This window comes from Cyprinodon variegatus, unplaced genomic scaffold (genome assembly GCF_000732505.1).
Source record: "Cyprinodon variegatus isolate N-32 unplaced genomic scaffold, C_variegatus-1.0 Scaffold304, whole genome shotgun sequence".
Lineage (NCBI taxonomy): Eukaryota > Metazoa > Chordata > Actinopteri > Cyprinodontiformes > Cyprinodontidae > Cyprinodon > Cyprinodon variegatus.
In genome coordinates, this window is record NW_015150757.1 from 725,712 (window position 1) to 751,602 (window position 25,891).

Sequence of the window (25,891 nt, forward strand, 5' to 3'; positions counted from 1 at the left end):
GTAAAGTAAAAATATCAGAAAAATCTACTTGAGTACAGTAACGAAGTATTTCTACTTCATTACTTCCCATCTCTGACTGCTTTTCACTGACTGTTGTTAACTCTGCCTTTTCACAAGGTGCCTGCTCCATCTTTATTTGTCGTTGCCAACAAATCCCATGATGCTTTGCAGGGAGAGCTCTGGCAAAGCAATCTGGGATACATAGACTCGTCTAGTAATCATGGATGATCAATACATTTCAAGGTGCATTATGGGAAATTTCTTTTTGTCTACTTTTTTTCACCCTCTAGACGTTCAGAAACATATGGCGTAAGCACTATATAGTGCCAGATGTAGTGATTAGGGCAGAGGTTCGGACACAGCCTTAAATGATGGCAGCCTCTACAGGATACGGCACACACAGGTTTCTAACATATACCAGCAAATTAGGAGGTAGAGGAAAACACCATTTTCCCACATTAAGATTCAGCCTATTTGCCTAATTTCAGCCTAGTTTTAACAGCTTTTAACATGGTGGACTGGTGGGAGACACAACATTGTGTTTATAGAGTTGTAACCTATGTCATGGGCCTATTGTAGAAGAAAATATGCTAAAATATGCATGTAGTAAAAAATATCAGATAGACAGAAGAGAGAGAAAAAATGAATAAATGGACAAAAAAAATGGTTTAAAAAATATGTTGCTGACACTGTTTTGAGTGTTTTGTTTTTGTGACTGACTACTGTATATTCCAGCAGGTCCCTCCCAGGTACATGGTACAGATCAGAGCTATCCCATCTAAGCCCTACAATCACAGAGCCAAAGGCAATCTTTGGTTTTTCCTTGCTTTTCCTTCTCACACTATTAAGACACCAAAGATCTTGGTGATGTTGTTTTATCAATCCAACCTCTTCAACTAGATTTAAAAAGATCTTCTTTGATCCTTTCCGTTAGCTTAACTTTCAGAGGAACTATTGCTGGCCTGTCTTTGTTCTTAATATGCATCTGTTAGCAGAAACAGTCATTCATCAGTTTCACTCATGCACGCATGTTGAATTGGACTGTCGCATGTTATCCTTAAATAGCTGTCTCGTTCGTCTTCGCCTGCTAAAGGAATTTATTTTAGATGTGAGGTTTTAAATAGACTGACAGTCTGAAGCGCTAAAATTAATGGTTGGTTCTTTCAACATTGTTTTCCCAGTCATGGTGTTTTTAAAGGGAATGTTTCTCTGTAGCCGGAGAGCAGACATTGCGTGTTAATTCATGGCAAAGATGCGATACCTGATCCTCTGAGTCAGTCCTGACCCATTTTGTTCTCCAGAGGCAGATGAACAACAAGTGTTGTGGGAACATTACGTCCTCTCTCTCTCTCTCTCTCTCTCTCTCTCTCTCTCTCTCTCTCTCTCTCTCTCTCTCTTCGCCCACCTCTCCCCCTCCCTCCCTCATCTGGCCCCTCATCTATGGCTCCGGCCACCAGCAGGACAGTAGAGCAGGTTGTCTTTCTTTTCAGCTCAGCTCTGTGATCATGCAGCCAGAGGTGATTTCTGGAGGTGATACAGAGCAGGTTGAAACTGGTCCAGGGGCCAGATGGACGTCTGTATAAGCACAAACCTAGATGGTTGTTGCTAGGCTTTCTTCCCTATCTTCAAAATGTGTTTCAATCTCACATAAAAAAAAAATGTAATGTTAAAAATAGATTTTGAATTCATTAATTTGCTGGAAAGCAAATGTCATAAAAGAAAACAGTTCTGGAGGAACTTTTTTCTTCTAATACACCTTAATGCACTAGTATCCATGGTAACATGCCAAGTATCTGTTATGTAAGGAAATTTTGAAAATTATTATTTTAAACCTTCATTTTATAGATAAAACCACATTTTTACATAATTTAAAGTCTGATACTCTTAAATCTTAGCTTAATTGACTATGACAAGTTACTCATAAACTGAGTTGAAATTGAACAAGTCTATATTACAAAACTGAGTAAGCGCATCAAACATCATCACAAGACAACAGATGCAGTATTTTGTAGGGAAAGAAAGGACTTCTACCCACTGCACGACCAGTTTCTCCAACACTATTGGCTTGACTAGATAGATGCACTGAAGTTTACAGACAAGTGGCAACAGAGGAGAGACTGACTGAATCAGGCAATGGTTTGAATCAGAGCTGTAAAAACTTCATCAAAGTCCAGCAGAGAGACACTTATTGAGGAGATAAGCAGCTAGCATTTCCTGCTCTTAATTTATTCATTAGAAAAAGCGTGGCAGATTACCCGCCTACCCCGTATATAGGATGAAATACCTGCTTTGTTGGGAGAAAAATGTTACATTTATTTTGTCCTTTTCCTTTTTTGCAGAGTTTTCTGTTTGACATGGTTTAGTCAGTGACAGCATCGGTGCACTCCTTATGTTTTATCAGTCTTTTATTTGATTCTCTATTAGGACAACTAAGGTCCTGTTGATGCTAATCTGCATTAGTTCTCAGTCCTTGGTTTGTCTTCAGTAAATTTGTTGTCCGATCTAAACTTGTTGAAAGTGTCCTTTCCTTTTTTTTTTAAACATGAGCTAAACTCTTCTGTTTATTGATTTTAATATCCTTTCTCCCTGATGAGCCTCTCATGCCCTGATCCCGCACACATAAATATACCAGTAGCAACATATTGCAAGTGTTTGTGTATCTGAGCAAATGTGTGTTTGGAACATTCAGTCACCCAGAAGAGGCAAAGGAGGGGTGAAAAGGGATGCTGGGGGGGGTGGGGGTCGGTTAGCTGTCACAGGGCTCCGGTGGCAGCCCATGAGGATGTCATGGAAAAATCACTCTGTCTTACCACGAACCACAGGAAGTGCTCTCAATTGAGCCTGATTGCCTCCCGTATGTGTGTCTGCACCGCGCAGCAGCTTCTGTTTATTGACAGTCTCTTGAGCAATATTAAAGCTCCTTTAGAAAAATAAAATGGTGGATTCCCGCTGGCGACAGGGTCTACACTGAGGCTAAAAACCTCATCAGATTACATGTTTCTTGGGTGCATTAAGAAAGTTTGCAGAGTGGGCTGAGATGGAGGCCACTAGTCATGTTAAACTGGTGCAAAAAACCCCAAACAATTAGCAGAGCTTCTCCCAGAATGCTTCCTATCTGCTAACTCTAATCTCTCTAAAACCCATTCGCTACGGTCCGCAGGTTTGAATCCCAGCTCAGTGGTTATGTTCTTGGGCGAGACACCTGACTCACAACTGTTGCTTCTATCAGCGTGCCCCAGAGCAGCTGTGGCTAATAGGTATCAGACAGCATGGGATGAATTACCACTCTTATGCTCATGATAGTAAACTATATTTGTCCATCAATCTATCTTCTTCCGCTTATTCCGTCAGGGTGGTTTTGTGGTCGGTGCCTTTCTCCAGCAGTCTATAGACGAGAGGCTAGGTCCACCCTGGATAGGTTGCCAGTCTGTCGCACGGCAACACAGAGACATACAAAGACCTACAACCATGCACACACCCCTAAGAGAAGCCAGTTAACCTAACAGTCATGTTTTTCTGCTGTGGGAGGAAGGCAGAGTACCCAGAGAGAACCAACACATGGATGAAGAGAACATGTAAACTCCCGACCCTGGAGCAGAATCAGGAACCCAGAACCTTATTGCTGCAATGCCACAATGGTAAAAATGGCATTACTGTGCAGCCTGCCATAGTGTCCACAGTTACTGTTGGACTAATTGTGCGAAGATTTAGGTCTGTAATATTTCAGGATATATGTGGACTGAATCATTATTGGACTTTAACCAATTTTAATTTACACAATTGAGGACGTAAGAAGACTCTTCACCACTGCCGTATTACTGTAGTAATCGATAAGCAGCCATGTTCTTAACAACCTGAGGGTTTTTCTATGAAGATGATCTTTTTATTACATAAAGGATTTAATCATTTTTTTACAATATGCTGAATTTAAGAAAGTATTCGGCCTACATCATTATATTTGAACTATTTAGAAGAAGAATCAACTTTTATTGTCATTCCACTTTACAAAGCAACAAAATTCACTCACTGCTCCCAGGGCGCCGCACAATGGCAGCCCCATGCTCCCCAGGGGAATGGGTTAAATGCAGAAGTACTCTTCTTGATTGAGATAAATAAAGTTCAATTATTGTTGTTAATCAATTCAAATCCATTTTCTGACAGGCTTAATCCCAGGTGGGGCGGTGAGGGGTGCTGCTGTCTATCTCCAGCTGTCTACGGGGGAGAAGCAGGGTCCACTCTGGACAGGTCGCCAGTCCATCGCAAGGCAACACAGAGACAAACAACCATTCACACCTTAGGAGAATTTAGAGAAGCAATTTAACAAAACAGTCATGTTTTTAGACTGTGGGAGGAAGCCAGAGTACCCGGGGAGAACCCACACATGCTCAGGGAGAACATGCAAACTCCATACAGAAAGACCCCAGGCTGGGAATTTAACCCGGAACCTTCTTGCTGCAAGGCAGTGCTACCCACTGCTCCACTGAGCAGCCCTCAATTCAAATATAATTAATAATTAATTACAATTTGAAGATTTTTTGCATCCCTCCTTACAAATCTATAAATCATATTTCTCCCACTTAAAGCCATTTTGATTTAAGAAACAGAAATAGGACAAAATAGTAGGCTAGTTTTCACATTTTATGATTACATCTTATTATTAGCTGCTTGTCCTCTTCTGCTAAACATTTTCTCTGAAAAGAATATCATTCCATTAGCTCCAAACACCTGCAGCTACTTAATATTAAATCCTCCTTCAGCAAGTGTAATACAGAAATTAATGTCATTGCTGATTTAAATTCAATCAATGATGCATTAAATTTCTCTGTCATGTTTCTGCAGGGGTACAGACCAGCCGTTTAATCTCCAGCAAGTCTCCCGCAGGCGCGATATGCAAGCAGACGGGAGATGGCTTGTTTTAATCTGTTGTCTGGGAGACTCGAACAAGAGCCGCTCTTTTTAGCGTCAGGTGCTACAGCGCCATGGATGCAAACCATCGATGGTGGCTCTGGGGCATCAAAAGCAAGAAACATTTTAGATTTCAGGAATATAAAAATCCTGCTAAAAGTCTAAAACTTTTAAAGCAACAACTGGAACTCTAAACATTTTTGAGTTTTATTCTGCCTGTAAATATAAAACATAAAAGTAGGAATTGGTTTGCAGTCATAATGTCTTCAAGTAAATCTTTTTGTTAGTGTGGAAAATAAAAAAAGCTCTGAATTATTTGTTAACACCAGCCTGCAGGTTCTTAGGGCTCAACAGATTAACATTTGGTCATGTTGCACTTTAAAATAACTAATCTAAAAGTAGGTAAAGTATATACCTTAAATAACAGCCTTTAACAGAAAAAGGCCTTAAATAAAGGCCTTACTGTGTATCAATACAGTTCAATCAGTATTATTACTAAAATAATTGTGTTTCTTCTTAATCTGAGCAGATTGATGAGTTTTGGAATGATTTTTGTGGCGATTTAGAATTACAGGATAATTAAATATGCACTTGAAATTGTTTAATGAAGATTCTTTTTTATTAATTAAAATATAAATCATCTTTTTTCATCGGCAAATTGTCTTACTTATCTCACAAATGGAAATACACTTATTTTAAGAAAAAATATTACTTAGAAATATTAATCTTTTGCTTTGCAGGCCCAAACCCCTTACCTACAATATTTCATAGGCACACCGTGTGACAGTCCAACACAGCACATATGCATAATTTTAAAATGAAATAAAAATCTGAAAAGTGTGCTATGCATTAGAAACAACCCCTTTACTCTGTTACCACTTAATAAAATCCATATTATTGGTTTATCATATAATGCAGTTGTTTTGTTTGACACAGTGGAAGGTTCCTGTCAGACAACATCTCTGTACAAACAGCTTCATGACATCCAAAGCCTTAAGCATAGAGTTCTTTGGAAGTTGAATAGAAAGTACGGTAAGGTGTAAAAAAGTTAGTCAATAATAATAATCCTAACAGGTGAAAACTAATAGTTTGCTCCCGCTGTCTGCTGTATTGTAAATAACTTTGCTTATTGGTTAAAGATCTGCTCTGCACATACAAGCACATTTGCACCTGTTTAAGGTAAACCTTAGAGAACCAGGCCCTAAATGTTTTAGCATAGCATCTGAATGTCATATAGAGTACCTTCCATTACAGTCACAGGCACCTCACATCACCATCCTCTATTTTTTTCCTCTTTACCTTTGGCCTGGTCCGATCCGCCTGCAAAACTCTCTTAGATCTGTTAAACTTGACCCATCTGTTCTGATTTTTCTTATGTCTGAATGAAGAGAAGTCTCTGAAAAAACAGCTTAGTGGCGGGATCCCACCGAGTCAATTAACGTGACTGTGCGAGCGATTTATTCTTCGCCCCTTTCTAAAGGCATGTTCAGGAGTGAATGAAGGGTTAGCAATGCAAAGGACAGGTCTGGAGTGATGCAAATGGTGCAAACATCCATTGGGGTGGTTCATGCAGGAATAGAGCAAAGCAACGATGCTGGAGTTTAAAAACCTTACGCTTACTATCAATCTGCTTGCTGTTAAGCCATCAGGGACTTGTGTGTGTTTATGATGTAGCTGACGGAGCACAGAGGTTTTCACTCATAAACTCACCAGAGGTTAATCCGTCCCCCTGCTGTGTTAAAGCAGGTCCTGAGTTACCGCTGGAAGCGACCATCTAGCTGCTAGAGCAGGTGGTCCCTCGGTGCACCATCGCTTTGGTTTTTTACCAAAAGTACACCACTGTAACTTAAAAGAATTTAATGACCTTGTCCAAACAAACTGTTTGCCAGACAGAAGGGAAATGTGATGCAACCAGCACAAACACACCTAAAGTGTCATGTTTTAAACTGTGGGAGGAAGCCAGAGTACCCGGAAAGAACCCACACAGGGAGAACAGGCAAACTCCATGCAGAAAGACCCCAGGCTGGGAAACGAACCCAGAACCTTCTTGCTGCAAGGCAGCATTACTACCCCACTGCTCCACTGAGCGATCAATGTCCTGTCTTCCCATTTGGTATGAACACACCTATTAGGAAGATGCATCATAGATTTGGACAAATCTCTGTATAAAAAACATGAAGACTAGAATGTGACCTAATGCTTTGAAAACTCCATTTCTATCATGAAACATGGCAGTGACTGCATGATGCTTCAGAAGGGGGAGTGGTTTAGAATGGTCTAGTCAAAGTTCAGATCTGAAACCAATTAATAATTACGTTTATATTTTGTTTCAGCTTGAGAAATGCTGCAAAGATCTAGAACTGTTTTGATGTACGTAGATGTGCAAAGATTTGTTAGAATGAACTTTTTTTACAGTCTACATTAACTGGCTGCTTTGTGTTGGTCGCTCACGTTTTCTTTTCACATAAAAAACAAAAAACAAATGAAAAGGTATGAATACTTTTGCCATTTCCACATCTATTTACTTTGCTATTTCTAGCACTTCAAGGCAAAGCAGCCTCTGATTTCCAACCTCAAAAATCCTCCAAGTCAGTTATTAATGATGTTTACCGTCCACTTGAACTTGATTTTGACCTTAGCTTGACCTCCAAGCCTTGGTTGAAAACCAGCTGACAGGCTCCACGTCATCTGGCAGGCTGCGGTATTAATCCTGAAGACCTGAAGAACATTAGCATACCAGGGATGGTTGCAGCTTTGCCCGATATCCAGATACCTGCCATAACTGACTGGAAATGTCATCTGCTGGTGTGAAAACATGTAACAAACGTAACATGGAGTTTTGGCTGAAGTTTATTTTTTTAATGTTTGCTTTATATCCATTTCAAGCATTAGTTTTAAAACAGGATTTTTTTTTTAAGGTGATATCAGTTTTGTCTTAATCCGAAAATGTTTCTGACATTTTCTAACCAAATGTTCTCTCAGCACTAATCCAGGGGAAAAGCCTCACCATAGCCAAACATGATGGGACAGAAAAGAACAAACTTCCACTAACAAATCCCTGCAGCTCCTGATCACAGTTTTTTTTTTTTTTTTCAGCGTTTATTTTTAGGGCTTATAACAACAGAACTCTTGCATAAGCCTTTGAGAAGCACGCACACCCTGGCTCCTGGTGCTGCGGTTTCTGGGAACACCTCGCGCTGAATGGATGCAGTGGCTGCATCCGCGGAGATGTTGACATTTTTGTAGCAATCAACCATCAAACCCGAGAGCGGCTGCATTCATGACCGGCCCTGTCGTCTGTCAACGCCACGGCCCTTATCTCTGACTTCTTTCTGTCTCTTTCTCTTTATGTAGTTCCACCCGTTCAGTCACCAAACTTTCTCTGCTGCCGGCTCCCCTTCTTTCAATCTATGGAGTGGAATTTGTTCCATTATTATTAAAAGCAAAGAAAAACAAATTTTTGAAACAAATGCAATCCTGAAATAAATGCTTGAAAAACATCTTTGATGAGCTGATTTTTACGCCTTAGATTTACATTTTTTTTTTAAAGTCTTTTTCATTTTTTTGTTCATGATTTCATATTTTCATGTCATTTTTACACACGTCATTTTTACAAATTTTGTTCCGCTTTTCTGGGTCACAGAGGCAGCAGTCTAAGCAAAGATACCTAGAGTTCCTGATACAGATTTTTTGGATTAAGTTTTATAAATTGCTTTCTTTCCAAACTGTGGCTGATAAAATGTTCTTCCCAGCGTCCGTATAAACGGATAAAAAAAGAGTCTTTGCTCCTCACACTAGAGGAAAGCCCAACCGCAGAAGGGAAAAGTATGATCCATAAAATGAAAGGAATGCCTTTTTTTTTTCTCGATTTAGTTTGATTTGATAAAATAGTTTAAAATAAATTAAATAGTAAGAAAAAAGAAAAAGTTATTCTCAAAACCTTTATTGATTGAAAATTGATTCTTTTTAAGTTTTATTTCTTGAATACATTTTTGTCAAATCTATATGTAAAATTTTTTACACTTTTTTTTCCCGCAACAATAATGGAACAAAAACCCCTCCGTACTAATCCCTGTGGGATTATGTTGTGTCTGCATTTCAGTCTGCGGTTGAAAGACAAACTTACACAAACATTTAGGTTCATTGTGTTTTTTAAATGAGAAATCCTGAACTGTCCTGCTAATACGCCCCATAACAAACCTCCACATCCCTTCCTGCTCTGCAGAGACCTGAAGCTGGACAACATCCTGCTGGATGCTGAGGGTCACTGCAAGCTGGCAGACTTTGGGATGTGCAAGGAGGGAATCCTGGATGGAGTCACAACCACCACCTTCTGCGGGACACCAGACTACATTGCACCAGAGGTAAAACCTCCCAAGAAGTTTGAAATGCGACAGCAGCCAGTAACATGTACATGCTCATTTTTTCCATGAATGTCAGATATCAGTCAGAGGCCAATCAGTCAACACCCCACTGAACACTGGATTCAGGTTAATCTCTTTCTTCTGTTTTCTTGCACTAAATATGTTAAGTACTTCCTCCATATTTTATTTAATTTGCATTTTTACTAAATATTGTACAGGAACTAACACTTATTTAGCTAATCAATCTGACACTTGGTTTTTTGATTTTCTTAATAATTGTCCTCACTAGAACTAAGAAAGTAGATCATATTTGCTCAATTCTAAAGTCCTTCCACCTGCTGTCTATAGATTACTAAATGGCTTTGCTCCTAAGAAGGTTACAGACTGGGAGTGAACTGATACTAGGTATCTTTTTACAGTGTCCTGTCTGGCAATGTGGCAATAAGAATAATTGTCTTGATGCCAAAAGTAGCCCAACAGATTTTACTTTCACAAGTGTAGCGGTATGGCAATTGCCATACCGCTACACTTGTTTCATGCATATAAATTGCTTTATTATAATTATGCAGGGAGTTTTACAGTTTATATGGACATTGCAATGTAAGTAGAGCAGAAAAGAAGAAGAGATACAAAGGAGACAATGACAAAACATTTTCAGTCTGCTTCATCACCTGTAACAAGATGAAAGAAGAACAGCACAACCAAAAGACACAGTACGAGATATACAATAAAGCAACACCTTGAAACTATCGCTAAAGTAATATTATTAAGTCTGACATGTACTCTGTGTTACCTGAAGATATGAATGTGGGGTTTCTTTAAATTTCTTTAAATCAAGACAAAACCTTTGATAATTTGCAACTCATTTGGAGATTTCCCTCTTAGACTGATATATAATTATTATTAGCTAAGTTTCCAGTCCACCTTTTCATTCAATGTTTCTATCATTTATCCCATTAATTATTATGTAGCTTTTATTTCAATGTATTTTTCTTTTTTCTCATTTTTCAGCACCTGTTTGTGCTTCTACTAAAATGTGTAAACTAGCACAATGTTGTTTATGCAAAACTAACAAACTAAAACAAACTAGCATTGGTTGACAAAGAGTTTGTTAATAACAATATTTTTTTTTTACACAGTAAAATAAACTAAATAAAAATAATCGAAAACTCTAGGAATATAGTTTTGATTTAAAATGAGATTATGGTTATATAATTTTCTATATGTTATGTACTCCAACTGGTGAAAAAAACGTTTTTGTAAAAAGCCAACACGGTGCTTTAATGATGGATGGATGTGAAGGAGCCAATCATCTCCCACCTGCAGACCGAACAGGATGGAAAGATCTCACCAGAACATTCAATCACCTGAAAATATAAAAGGGTTTTTTAGTTGAGCAGAACTTTAGCAAACCACAGAAGATTGTCGGCCTAAACTAACAGCATTCTGTATTTTCCAGGAAGCATTTCTTGTGTAGTTGACATCTTTGATCTGATGCTGTTTTCTGATCAGATCCTTCAGGAGTTGGACTACGGTCCGTCAGTGGACTGGTGGGCTCTGGGGGTGCTGATGTACGAGATGATGGCGGGACAGCCACCGTTTGAAGCCGATAACGAAGACGATCTGTTCGAGTCCATCCTCCATGACGACGTCCTCTACCCTGTCTGGCTCAGCAAGGAAGCCGTGTCCATCCTGAGAGCGGTCAGTCTCACACGCTCCCCCTGTTTACAGTTCACAAACTTACAGTTTCTCATTTGATAATATGTACAAAATTAAACAGGTGAAAAACTTTCCAGCATTTTGTTGTTTATAGCATAAAATAATTCACTGAGATAGCAGACAACGCTGAATTCCTCATTCGGTCACGTGACCAACTGAGGGATGCTGTGACATCAGTTTAGTCAGGAAGTAGTCATTTTACATACAGGTCATTATTTATTCACCTTTGTGATGGAGGTTTTATCCTTTAACGAGGATGAATAGGAAGCAATTAATGCTCGCTGGTTTAATCAGCGCTGCTAAATGTTCTTTAATCTTATGCAGAGTCACTAGAACTTCATTTTCCAGATGCTGCTGTGTTTTAATTGGTTTAAACCAGAGTCTAACCTTTGGTTTGAAGAGGGGAACAGAGGATTGGTTCTGTTTTGGTTGGGTTTGCAGCGAGCTGCTGCAGCCGGGCGTGGAGGCTGGCGGTCAGTGTTGGAGCCCTGTGTGTGGAGCTGGCGGCCTGCATGGGGAAGGCGGTTCCTCGGTAATCCTGTCGCAGCGAGCGGTCCAAGCACCGGGTCCTTTCTGCTGTCCGGGTGGGAAACATTGGCCTTCTGATGTGGTTCTTACCAGGTTCGGCTCATGGCTCCGGGGCCAGTGGGGCTCCAGCTGTGGCTCTCCGCCTGCGGGATCCATGGCGGTTCTTGTTGTTCTAGAGCTCGGAGCATAATTATGTGGAAATCCGTCTGGTGCTGCGGCTATACTAAACTGTGCAATTAGCTATGCTTAGTTGTTTTATGAAGTAAAATATTAAACAATGCTTTAAATCAGCTTTATTGCCATCAGGCACTTTATTAAAGATAGACAACAGCGAAAACAAGCCGATGATACTTTGCTTTATTGAATCCAACTGATGTTCAGACTTAGAGACTTAGACAGATTTTAATTTGTAATTTTGTACACCCAAGTCTAAACAGTGTAAACATAAAGAAATGTGGTTAAGAACAGCTCTCTAGACTATATCAAGTGCAGCCTTGAAGTTAAGCAGCAATTATAAAAACATTGTGATGAAAAACGGCAATGTAAACATATGACTGTGTTGTTACAGTTCTAAAATTCAGTTCTTTTTTTATAACCCATTTTATAAAACATTCATCTGTCTGATGGCGGTACCTGATCAGTCTGATCAGAACCTGCTGGTCCTGCATTGAATGCTGTGAAGCCTCTTCCCAGAGGGCAGCAGGGAGAACAGTCCATGGTGGGGGGGTGAGGGGTCATTGATGATGTCACAAACTCAGGAAGTCCAGGAACAGCATCCGCACGTAGGTGTTCTTCTCCTCCAGGTGTGCCAGGCTCAGGTGGAGAGCAGCAGAGATGGCGTCCTCAGTGGAGCGGCTCCATCGGTAGGCGAACTGGAACGGGTGGAATGTTGGCGGCAGACTGGAGACGATGTGTTCTTTAACCAGCCTTTCAAAGCGCTTCATCATGATGGGGGTCAGTGCGACAGGCCGCTAATCATTGAGTGAGGTGACCTGAGGCTTCTTTGGGACTGGAATAATGGAGGCAGACTGGAAGCATGCTGGCACTAAGGATCGGTCCATTCAGGTGTTGAAGATGTCTGTGAGGACACCAGCCCGCTGATCTACACACTCCTTATTCACCAACCCAGGCTGTGAGAGAACGTTCGACTTCACTGATGTCACAGCTGGGGATCGCTAGAGGCGCCCAATATGCTGTAAAATTCTCTCCATTTTTATTACTTGGAGCATTTTTAGTGATTTAAACCACATAGAGAAAAAAAGGATAATCTGCCATCACACACCATAAGACATGCTCCCATTGCCTGCAGCAAAACGTCGCCCTGGGCAGAGGGCCATAAAAAGCTCCTTCTGCGTGGTCTTTGCAGGGATCTACCTACTGCTGTGCAGGGGGAACCACCGGAAGCTTCAGGATGTTTGGAAATGCATTGCTAGGAGACGGAAGGTAGTTTGTTGCCATTCCAGCTTTGTTTAACTTAGCTGTTCATATGAACAACCTCTCATTCTGCACCTGTAAAAATAAAGATCTATGCAGAAAACCTCAAGATATCACCAGAAAACGATCCTTTGTTTTTCATTAATATGGCTAAAAGGCCTTGACTATGTGGTTTCGGGTGGTTCTTGGCTTTGTTGTCTCTAAAGATGTGTTGAAATGTTTAAATAACAGGAGCCTCTGGCGGGTTAATGGACTTTAGCTGCTTCTATAATAATTATCTGGGGGAAATGTTTGTTTCTCTAAGGTTGCAGCATGTGAGCGAGGATGCAGCCTTTTTCTCACTGTCTGTTGATCCGGGTTTCCTGTCCTTCTGACTGCAGAACATTAGATAACTGCCTTTTCTCTTACTTTTCTGCGCGGTTCAAGTTTTTCCGAATATCCGTGTAATAACACTTGTCCTGCTGTGAATTTGCTCTGTGCTTCCTTCACAAACGCGTTTACCTTGGCTGTTGGTATGCTGTCACTGCAAAGCCTTGTGGGAAAGTGCCTGTTTATGTTGGACAGTCTCTTAACCGGAAGTCTGGACTTTGATTGGAGTTGTCATCCAGCTGAGTACTTCAGGTCACATGACCAAGCCTCTTCATTCACTACGGCGACCGAGCAGCTTGTTGTCGTCTCAGCCGTTCATCATCGATGGGCGGCTTCGCTGAACTTCCTAAGTCTTTCTTTTAAATCCCACTTCTGGTGCCTTAACTGCATCATTTCAAAAATAGAAATGTTCATTTTTTTGTGGTAATATAGAAAAAACAAAAGCAACAGCAGTTAGTGCTGAAGGAAAGAGTCCTTTCATTTTTCTAAGGAGTCCCAGTCAGAACTAATAATTAGTAAAACTGTAAAGGTGCATTGTTTTTATAATGTTCATCATGAATGCAGCGTGTTGCAGGATTTCCATAGGTATTTAAAATCCTTTGATTTGATTTAAAAAGAAGTTCCAGGCATAGAAAGGTTTTGAAAGTACCCATAAAAAGACCCCCATCCTCGAAAGTCATTGAATGAAATGAATGAAAAACATATGTTTGCTGCTGTTATTATTAACTGCGTTAAGCCTGGATTCCAGTGTTTCTTGTTTGTTGCTAACATGTGTAACAGGACATGTGATCTTCTTGCGGGTGAATTGGTGAATTTCCAGTCACGTTAAATTAGTCATACAGTTTTTGCAAAAAACTAAACCCGGATGCATGACTGAGCAGCTGGGTTTGTCAAAGGAATCTAAATAATGAAAGATCTTTATTTTCGCTGGTCAGACACCATTTGGAAGCCTGTAACTCATTGCTCTTTCTAAAGCTCAAACTTTGTAGGGATTTTTATTTCCATTATTGATGCAAAGGGGATGTTTAGTGAATGGAAATAAAAGCAGCAATCTTGAAATTTAATTAAGAAAAAAACTTATTCCAAAAAAGGTTTTGAGAGTAATGTTGCTGTTTTATTTCAGATAAAATGTTTTCAAATTGTTCTTATTTTCAGATGGAATTTTATTGATTCTTTGGTTTTAGGAGCAAAGATGGATTTCTATCGGTGGATAAGAGCGAGCCTTTTTTATCAGGCGTCGAGTAAAGAAAATCTATAAAATGCAATTTGAAAAGTCAGCAACTCCTGAAACTCAATCTGAGATAAAAATGTCAAAATCTTAAAATTTGGTTTATAAAAGATGCAATTTGAATAGAAAAGTTACTCTCAAAACTTTTTTCTTCAAATTTTTATTTCTGGATTCCAGTTTTTCAAATTTCCATTTTCAATAAATTTTCTTTTCTTTGAATAATAATGAAATTATCTCTTTGTTTATTGATTCTGATTTAACAACCTCTATGCTTGTAGTGTTTTACATGGTACTGATATCGCTGTGCCTACAAGCATAAACTTCACAATCTAATTAACAAAACAAACTCAGATTGTAGCACTAATAGATTAATGTGAATTAACAGCTGATGGGAAAAAGTGAAGATGTCTCTTAGTATTTAGCCATCCAAAGCATAAAGGTGAGCATGTGCCCGCAGGTCGACTCGTCTCATTTGGAATAACTTATTTCTGAGGAGAATATAAAGCAGAAAAAGTCAAAACCAGATCCACCATCATGTTTGTAAAAAAGTCCTATAATAAAACCGAGACCGAAACTTATATTAAATCACTTTGATACTGTTAACAAATTTATGAAGAAAAGTTTAGCATTTTGCCAGAATACTGTTTTAAACAAACTGAATTCATGTGAGCACAGTTTATATCATGATGTATAAGACAATGTTTTTTATCAAAAGAGATCAGGATAAAGTCGATTGTAAGTTTATGTGAGAGATATCTAGTTAACCTTTCTTTTTTTGATCATAGGCATGGACATTATTTGGACACAGATTAAACAGCCGATGACTAATCCTGTATTAGTACTTGAAATTGTTATTTTGATTAATTCAAACCTCATCTTTTGGACCTTGTTTAATTTTCTGAGGCTTGATGGATCCCATGATCAGGATGTATAAAACCTTTTTACGTCGCTCCCTTCAAATGAACGTCATCCTAGTGTATAAACAGTTTATTTTTATTTACAGCTAATGTTCCATCCAAACAACCCATCGACGTTGTCGTTTATTTTTAGGACTTTGGTGGCTGTCAATTTCTAGTCTATTATAATGTGTAATGAAATGGAACAAACAGAAGAGCCCAATGTCCTCAACACGTCAAAAAACAACACAAAATGCACATAAATGTCCTTAACTGAATAAAGATGTAATATTTTTTAAATGTACAAACAAAAATTAAATCACTGGTATAAAAAGAGTCACTTTTTCTGTAAACATGACGCTTCTTATTCCAAACCTAATCTTAAAGTGATGACTGAAGAGCTGTGTGACTAATTATTTCTTCTTTAATGGAATCAGATCATAAAACATCTGGAAGGTCTTTGTAATTAGAGCAAAGATGGAGCATAGATTGGCAGAATGGACATACTATATTGAAACTATATACAAATTCAAATAAACAAGTAGCAGTTTCTAAATTTAAGATTTACTACATAGTAAAACATTCAGTACAATGAGATGAAATAGCATTTTCTCTGCTTTGTTTGGAACATAAAAATGAATCATCCTTAGTTGGATTTTGTCATTTTAATGTTTCTGTTTCAGGAGCGATCTCTGGTCCTACACAGGAGGAAGTGTTAGCCACATCCCAACTGCTTCAGTCACAAAGTTTCACAGTGATTTTATGCTTGGAAATAAAATTTATGTGAAGGAATTTGGGATGTGGATAAATTAATTCATTCAGAGAAATTGGAAATCGAATTCAAAACCAAATCAAAAAGCAAATCTAAGTGGTAAATCAAATATTTTTTGGCAAAAAATATTTTATTAGATGATCTCCATAATCAGAAAATAATAACCTTTGGTATTTTCTTTGATAAAGCTAGTAGCTAGCAGATATGGCGGCACTTATTTTAAAGTACTCTTCTGTCATATTTTGGTCATCAAAGGTGATGAGCATATAAGGAACCTCATGGATGAAGTTAATAAATTCTCAAACCCTAAATAAAAATATCAAACAATCACATATTCTAAATCTAAATCATATCATCAAATATTTTTGAATGGCATTGACTCAGGAAAAGAAGTTATTAGTATAGCATCGTATTGACAGGGGGTTTAGTAAAGCGCAGCTTATCGTATCTGTTGAAGTATATGGAGATGCGTATCGACTCCATCCAGTCTAACACCTGGATGTGTTTATTTGTGAACCATTCCATTGTAGATCCTGCTTTATGTTTTCAATAATTGTCTTATATGAAGATAAATCTCTGCCTCAGTCTCTGCTCTTTTGCAGACTCCAGCAGGTTTTCTTCTAGAATGATCCTGTATGTGGCTCCATCCATCTCCCCATCAGTTTTAACCATCTTCCCTGCTGAAGAAATTCAGGCCCAAACCATGATGCTGCCACCACCGTGTTTGACAGTGGGGACAGTGTGTTCATGTTGATGAGCTGTTTCACCAAACACCAAACATAACGTCTTACCAAAAAGTTGGATTTAGCTTCCATCAGACCAGAGCTCCTTCTTCCACATGCTTGCTGTAGCTCCCAGGTGGATTGTAATAAACTTTAAATGAGACTTTTTATTGATATCTTTAAGAAAACTCTTTCTTCCATAAAGGCCAGATGTGTGACTGAAGTTGTCCCATGGACAGAGTCTCCATCCTCAGCCGTAGATCTCAGCAGTTCATCCAGAGGGATCAGGAGTCCCTTGGCTTCTTCCATGATCAGTCTTCTTCTTGTCTGAGCTGAACGTTTAGAGGGTCAGCTGGGTATTGGTAGATTCCCAGTAGCAGGATGCTCCTTCCAATTCAATATTATCGATTGCTCGGTGCTACTTGGGATTTTTAAAGAAAGGTAAATCTTTCTGTATCCAAATCCAGCTTTAAACTTCTCCTCCACAGTATCTGGGACCTTCCTGCTGTGTTCCTTGTTCTTCATGAAGCTCTCTGCTCTTTAAACAGACCTCTGAGTAGATCACAGAGCAGGAGCATTTATACAGACACCTGATTCCACACAGATAGATTCTATTGACCATCACCTGTCAATGATGGTCAACACTGGATCATTCAGAGATCATCACTGAACTTCTGCAGAGTTACTGAAAGTAAGAGGCCTGCATAATTTTGCACGCCCCACTCTTCAGTTTAGTATTTGATAAAAAGGTTTAAAATATCCAATAGATTTTGTTCTACTTCATGGTTGTCTCCCACTTTATTTGATTATTCATAAAAAAAAAAATACAATTTTATATCTTTATGTTTGAAGCCTGAAATGTGGCAAAGAGTTTTAAAAGTTCAAGGGGGCTGAATACTTTCACAAGGCACTCTGTACATCCCTACTGTCAACAAGTACAACAACTGGTTAAAAAAAGGAATTACTGCAATATTTAATTAAGTGTTTTTTAATCAAAGTTAAAAAAAAAGCCAATCTCTCCATGGCAAAGACAATAGAGCAGCGTAGTGGCCAGAGCAGCGGGCATCTGGAGCGGCGAACGCCGAGCAACCGCAGCATCTGACTTCATGATCCACGAGCCACCAGGTTCACTGCTGGACGCCTTTGTGATGCTCAGAATGCGTTTGGTGTGAACGCACCACTTTACTCACTTAAAAAACCGTGCTAATGAAGAAAGTAACAGAGTTTTGACTCCGCATCTTGTCCCAGATGGTTCTACATCTGGATGGCCCGGGTTTAGAGTTTTTATCTTTGTTTAGTATCTGGAACATTTCTGCAGGATCTGCAAGTTCCAGTTTGTGACTTTTCCACAGGATGTCACCAAATCCACCACATTGCTCCCTTAACTGTAAAACTAAAAGTTTGCGTCTGTCTCCTTTTTTTTGTCAGTTCATGACGAAGAGTCCTACCAAGCGTCTGGGCTGCGTGGTGGCCCAGGGCTCCGAGGAGGCCATTAAGCTCCATCCCTTCTTCAGAGAGATCGACTGGATACTGTTGGAGCAGAAGAAGGTCAAGCCGCCATTTAAACCTCGCATTGTGAGTTCAATAAGTAAAAGACATGCCTTCTCTTTCCATAGTTTGCATATTATAGCTGCTTCAAACTGCTGATACAGTTCAGCAACCATGAGAACAAAGGCTAAAAGTGACCTAGCAACACTTTCTCAATTGTTCTGTTTCTTACAGAAAACCAAAAGGGACGTCAATAACTTTGACCAGGACTTTACACGTGAAGAACCTGTCCTGACGCCCGTGGACGACAGCATCATCAAGCAGATCAACCAAGACGAGTTCAAAGGATTTTCCTACTGTGGAGACGACGCCCCGGCATAGATCCCAAAACCAACACACAACCAGATTCATCCAGACTCTGACTACTCCAGGAATTATACTAGACCATTTGTGTGTCTCATTATGGATTCTGTGCTCTTGTTTGTCCATATGAATTGTAACCAAATGCTTCAGCAGCATGTGGGGGCAGGTTGGCGAGGGGGAGATGTGGGTAACGCCAAGGTGAATATATAATGTGTAGCAGCCTGCATGCACCTTAAAAGAGACGCTCAGTTCTTCACAGAATGTGACGTATCCTGTATGCGTGTTTTGGGTTGTTTTTCTGTTTGTTTTTTTGTGAACGACAAAAAAAAACATAATGAATGATTGTCTTTAAAGCTAAAAAGTGCTTTATTCCCTGTGTTACGAGATGAGGAAAGGCGGAGCCAGAAGATTCAATAATTATTTCCAACCTTTTATCCATAGTCCAGTGGATAATGTTTGGAAAAGGCGCCACAGCAACAATATTTGCATTTTTAATCTAGATTCATTATCCTGATTATTTCATTTGGAACAAAAACAGGAGGGAAATAGAAAAGTGATATCCTAGGTCTTCAGTAAGCCGTACATGGTGCCATGAGCCGCTGACTAACAGAGCTGACGTAGCACCACACTGGGAAACATCCTCTGCTTTAATAAAGTAGGAAGTTGATAGATCTGATATTCTGTTGCAGGTTTATTTCTGGATCTTGTTTAGATTTCCAGTTTTTAGGGAAGTGCATTGATGTTATAAAGCAAACTGGAAAGCTAACGTAGGAGCTAACAGGTTTTATTCGTAATTAGAGTTCTGAACAAAGCTTGTTGTCTTGATTAAAAAAAAAAGAGTTTTCTGATGTTATTTTTTTGTTTTTTTTTTATTTGCTGATCATCATTAAATTTCTCCTTTAGACTGTGAGGAAAAATTTAACTAGAGTTCAGTTAAATTAAAAAAGAGATTAATTCCCTTCATACAACTTCCACTGGTTCATATTTCATCACGTTACAACTTTAAACGTAAAAGCGTCCACCCCGGGCGCCATTCCTCGCCCAAAGGAGAGCGTCACAGAACTGAAAAATTTGCAAAAATGAATGTATGAGCTCTGCTGTGTGCGTGTTTACATATACAGAGAGCCGTTTTATATAAAGGATCCTTATGCTTTCATTTCTGTTCAGGGTTTCCTTTTTTTATTAGATAGTTTTTTATTTTATTTAGACCCATGTTACTGTGCTTACGCCCTCACACCCATCTCTGGTGTCCTTCAGAGCTTTTGTTTTAGGTTAGAAGTCAGGAAAGATCTAAGAAAACTCAAAGTGCAATACTCCACGGGAGAATTTATTTCTTTACGCCTAATGTATTCCTTAAGTTTATTTCCTTTAAAGCCATACACAGTTCACCCTTTAGCTTCTAATGAGGCAAACACATGAAAATGAGTCAACAAACACAATCAGTCATATTTTAATTGAGGATTATTTGCTTTTATCATGCGATTCATACCCACCACTGGGGCTTAATGTTCATCTAAGTGATGCAAAACGCCTGGGATCGCCGCTATTGCAAAAATGTAACCTTAATAATGTAGCAGTTTTTAGTTAAAGGACATTTGACATTGTGTAACTGACTACTGTCGATCTAAATTGAAAATAGTGCCGCAGCACATCTGGTGTGTAACATCGAAATGCTTCCCCAGAGATTAGAATAACGGAGCTCCTTTGGTCCCATTCTGGAGAAGTTTCTAGATTTCGACTTAGACAGATTCTATTTGTCATTTTGTTTACACAAGTGTAAAACAAAAAGAAATTTCGTTCGGAACAGCTCTCTGGACAATTTCATCTTTTTAATCTACATAGAAAGAGTTAAAAAAAATGTATTGATGTGTCTAAAAATCATAGTTCCTTGATTTGTTGCTTTTGTTATTGGAGACTTGGTATTTATTTTGTGCAGGTTTGTGTTCAGGTTGTTTGCAGGTTTTTGGAATCGCCTACTGTTTGTGAAATGTAGAAAAGAGAAGCTGGATCTTAGCTCAGACTGGATCCTTCCACAGATTTAGGTCTGAACTTTGACTAGGCCAATCTAACACACAACATGGTGGAAATATTCAATCCTGGCTCTGGCTGTGAGTTCAGGGTCAGCTCAGCCTCATGTTTTTATTTTTCCCAGCAAACGCCATTTAATGTAGTCAGACCAGATTCTCTGTCCCTCCTGATCAAACGCCTAATGCTGCGTCCACCATGTTTAAACACTGTGTTCAGTTAAATGCGACGGCCAAAAGCCTCAGTTTGCTGTAATCCAATCAGACCACATGGCCTGTGCCAAATTGCCAACAGGATATTTTTTAACTGAAAACTCTTCTTTCCACTTTTTGTCAGATAAATGGCAGGCATGGCTTATAGTCAGGCTGATAACTCACATGATCTGTTGATCTCTACAGCTCCCACAAAGTTGTTTGTTGCTTTTCTGATTCAAGCTGTCAATAGAGAGTTTTTATCCCATGTTGGGAAGGGAAGCTGTTCTGTTTTTATGGTATGGAGTCAACATTGTTCCATTATTGTTTACCAAAAAAACTAATCTAGAGGCAATTGAGAAATAAACATTTTGGAAAACTTCTCAATAAGAAAAAGGCTTTGTTTTCTCTGATTTTTCTTCTTTTTGTTCTATATATATATATATATATATATATAATCAACAGTTATATATTTACATATATAATTTTTATATAATTTTTTTCTCTTTTTTTTACATTTTATTTTTCAAAATAAAAGAAAAAGGTTTTACAGAACGAGTTTAAATAACTATTGTTTTTTATTAAGGTTTACATTTTTTAATATAAAAAAATTAAAATTTGAAAAAAAATTAAATATGACAATTTTTTTTTATGAAAAAAAGAGCAAAATCGCTCTCAAAAAAATTTAGGAGGCTTTTTTACAGTTTCATTTCTGGATTGTGTTTTTTTATTTTTATTTCAATTTACAAAATGTGTTCTTTGCATGGAACAATACTGGAACAGAATTGACCCCATATAGGCTGAGGTTCCTTCTAAAACAGCTATAAAAACGATTGTTTTTGTGTGCTGTGAGATTTAACTGAAATCAACAGTTAAACCCCTCACTTCTAAAACGTACTTTGAAATCTTTAATAGGGTTAGGAACAAAGTGCTTCTGTGGGGAGCAAGGGTGTAACGTATTCATAAAAATCTATTTTAAAAAGCATGTTAAAAAAAAATTAATGTTATGGACTCTGGCATGATGTTTTACTTGAGGGATGAACAGCTAAAACTTGTTCAGCAAACTGGTTTTATCTCAACATGTGAAGATGATATTTCAGAGATTTTTCCCCTGATCTGCTATGATAGAGTAACCAGCAGGTAAGAACATGCATGTAGCAGCAGAACATGGAGCAGACGTTTGATGCAGCAATTTAAACTTAACTAAAAGCCCAGCAGACAGAAGCCACTCTAAGTCATGTTTCTATCATTTTACGCTCCCCTGCCTTCACTTCTCCACTTCTCATGTTTCCCTTTGCAGCTTTATTTAGTTGGAAATCGGAAAATGTCAAGTAGATTGTTCCACTATGCCCCCCTGCCCTAAAAAAGGGACGCTGTGTCCCAGAATTCCCTTGTGCTGAACGCTGTTTCCAACAACAACATTCTTCATGTCAAGCTTGCGTTCACAGATTTTCCACATCAGGAACAAACATTAGTAAGGATTTGACACGACGTCCTGTCATCCAGTCTGTGGTTTTATTCTGTCGTTTCCATCCCCATCCTGTGAGTTCATTGTTGAGCTTTGTGCCAAATGTACTGTATTTTTAACGGACATGAAGGTGTATTTTAATTTTTGAATGGAATAAAATGTCAGAACGAAGACAGTCTGTGACTTTTTTTAATAGAAATTCTGTTTATTCTTACAAATATTCATGTTCATTCTTACTGAATATTTAGTTGTTCTGACATTTATTCAGCCATCGTCTGGCAGCTTTCATTATCTTGTTAATCTGAGCTGTCAGAAAAAGTTCATCATGTTCTTTGCTTCTGTAAAATGTAGTTAGACCAGCTTTCAAAGCAAAAGCTTAACAAAGTGTGCTTAGTCTGCTTGTTTGGGCCTTTACTGTGTTTTAATCGTTTATTACAGTTAATTAAGCCTAGTTAAATAAAATCAAAAATGGGAAAACATTTTTCTTCATTGACATAAATCAAAGTTGTAATTGAAAAAGTAAAAGGTATAACTGGAGCTCTATTTTGCATTTATAAACTAAAACAGAAAATAGATATTTAACTTTTGTGTTTAAAATGTATTTCTAAACCATAAACACACATGAAATGTTTTCTATTCACATTTTCTATGTTTGAACAGTTTTTTTGATAGTTACAAAAAAAATATATGAGTATAAAAACAACTGAAAATAGTACAAGAACCCAGAAACCAAAGTGAACAATAATAAACTATACATAAAAAATCTATAAAATCTAACCAATACAAACTGAATTAGAATCAAAACGGAATAAAAGTGGATTATAGGAAAAAATGCCAACATGTTGTATCCTTGGTTCAAATCAAGTTAAGCTCTGCTAAACATTAACTTTTAGCTAAGTGGCTGATGAAGCGTGTGCATTCAAAGTGAAGAGTAAAAGTAAACACACCTTCTTTCAATTGAAATGCAGAGATTAAATTATCAGCAGCAGAGGAAGTGGGGCTGCTGACCTGATTAACATGTAAGCCAGGAAGGTTTAGACTTAAACATTGATCTAAGTTACATTTAGGGTTAACATAAGACATAAAAGGGTATTTAAATTATGTCAAAAATTAAAGTGTTTGGTTTAGATTTTGTCCGTCTTTCAGCTGTGATATTAGATATGCAATAAGGTTTGTTTATATGAGGGTAAAGAACTGGATGAAAAGTGTTGAATATGAACATTTAGTTAAAATTATCTGCATAAGACTTAATCGAATTTTATATTAAGGCATTTCAGCATCTTTAAAAGGGCAGGTTGCAGCCATATGAATAAAACCTCTTATTGCATCATTTGATTTATTTTAGACCTATTTTTGAAACATATTCTTTTAGTTTGTGACGTGATGTGCCTTGTTTGGCGCCCTGGTTTCTGTGATTAGGCCTTTAGCTTCAGATATCCTGTGCTCTAAATGAGTCCTGATTTCCAACCAGAACATGGAGGATTAGAGATCCTGGTATCGCATCTCCAAGACAGATGAGGAATGGATGCGTCGCCCAACTGGGAAAGAATGGGTTAATTAATGACTGGAGTTTCAGAGCAGCTAAATCTAAAATCTAATCCTGGCAGAGAAAGGTCTGTGTTTCACTTTTATGTTTTTTTTTACATTATCTACACATTAATAATCGATGTTAGCTTCTTAATTCCAGAAAAAGAAAAAAAAGGACAATGTCAGCATACATACCTGGAACTTCCAGGGTTCAGGAGCTAAGCTACATTTTTATCATATTGAATGAAAGTTCTCCATATTCTTTTTACACTCTGATATACTGATTGTTATTCTCTATAGTAGAAGGTTTCTACTGGTCTAAGGGGATGGAAACCCAACCAACATAATGGTTTTCCAAATATTTTTCCCTCTCTCCAGAACAATTTAATTTCTTCACATTGTCTTGATTAGATGACCTCCGTACACACCGTGACATCCACATTGTGAAGGAAGGCCTTCTGCTCTGTCTAATCTGGCTAACAAATTAACAATGCACATGATGTATAAAAGGATAAACCTAACAGTCACATTAAATTAAATAGCATTCCCATGCAGGTAGATCCTCTCTCCAGGCATCCACTTCATTTTGTTTGTTTTTGGATGAGTGCATCATAATAAGATTGTAAAACTTACAGCATCCTGTGCAACATTTATTTCCATATCAGAATAAGAGGTTTGGGTGAGAGCAAAGCTCTGGTTTTGAACTTGTCTGAGCTGGAGGGTTTTACAAAAGTATCCAACACTGAATTTTTTAATGCCACATTAATGCCACCATGATTTAAAGTTGAATCTGCTCTGCCTGGTCTGAAGAAATGATGACCATCTTTTGGGGTAAATTGTGTCTGATTCTCTAAGATGATTTTTAACATCGCACCCTATCTTAATTGTACGTTTTATAATTGGATTTTTGGCTTGCTTCTCTTAATTTTTAGCAGAATTAGAGGGTATAAATAAGGGAAGGGGTAAATGCACATGAATGGATTCCACTTGATTCTAATAAGGAGAATCAGATGTAGAGAAATAAAAAGCCATTGGCTTCATCTGTGCTGCTTACTAAAAATTGGGGCATTGCAGACTCCCACGATCAAATACTGATAGAATAATTTCTAGTCTTGCCTTCTGATAAAAATGCTTTTTGTTAATCTTGAAATCAAATCTGAATGTACTGATATGATTAGAGGAAAGTAATTTGGATAAGTTTTGGCTTTTGAGTAGGTTTATTCTCTCCATAGTAGACTCCCTCTTGGAGAACCAAGCCTCTAATTATTCCTTCCAGAGCAGGATTCCAGATCTGGAATACTTTTTACAAGAGTTTTTGTATTTTGATTCCAGTGTATGCAGTTTATTCCAGAAAAGTGAAAAAAAAAAACACTGGACTTTGTTTCCAAGTTTGAAGGTTTCATCCAGTAGCCCAATAAAGCTTTGTTTTTGTTTAGAAAACATGCAAATAGAAACAGATGAATGGATCCACCCCTTTGGAATGGGGGTCGTTTGGCTTCTTTGTTAGCCTGCAGTGCCCCTTACCTGTCTATGCTTCTTAAAGGGGGCTTGTTAAAGTGAATTGTTGTCCTGGCTAATCAGGTCGAGGTGTTCTGCTCTCCTGTTCAGGGGTTGGGTGTGTGTATGCAGTGTAAACATGTATGCAGTTCAGTTTTTAAGGTTGACTACATCATCTTCAGTGTTTGGTACGCGGAGCTCCGTCTGTGACACTCACTTCCCACGTTTGTTTATCTCCTTCCTCATGCCTTCTATAGGTGTTCATATAGGGTCACATTTCCACTAGAACGCTCTTCTCTAAGAATGTACACTCACCGGCCACTTTATTAGGTACACCTGTCCAACTGCTCGTTAACACTTAATTTCTAAGCAGCCAATCACATGGCGGCAACTCA

General features: G+C 38.3%; 1 protein-coding gene across 2 annotated transcripts in view; it reads left to right on the forward strand.

The window, feature by feature from the left end:
* LOC107090628 (protein kinase C epsilon type-like) overlaps window positions 1-19,794 on the forward strand; it is a 143,103-nt gene extending 123,309 nt beyond the window's left edge. For both annotated transcript variants that reach the window (XM_015384125.1, XM_015384126.1), the window contains exons 12-15: window positions 9,131-9,269; window positions 10,782-10,970; window positions 18,366-18,512; window positions 18,660-19,794. In XM_015384125.1, coding sequence (XP_015239611.1) covers window positions 9,131-9,269; window positions 10,782-10,970; window positions 18,366-18,512; window positions 18,660-18,806 — 622 coding nt within the window. In that variant the 3' untranslated portion in view covers window positions 18,807-19,794. The remainder of the gene's footprint in view (window positions 1-9,130; window positions 9,270-10,781; window positions 10,971-18,365; window positions 18,513-18,659) is intronic.
* The last annotated feature ends 6,097 nt before the right edge of the window (window positions 19,795-25,891 follow it).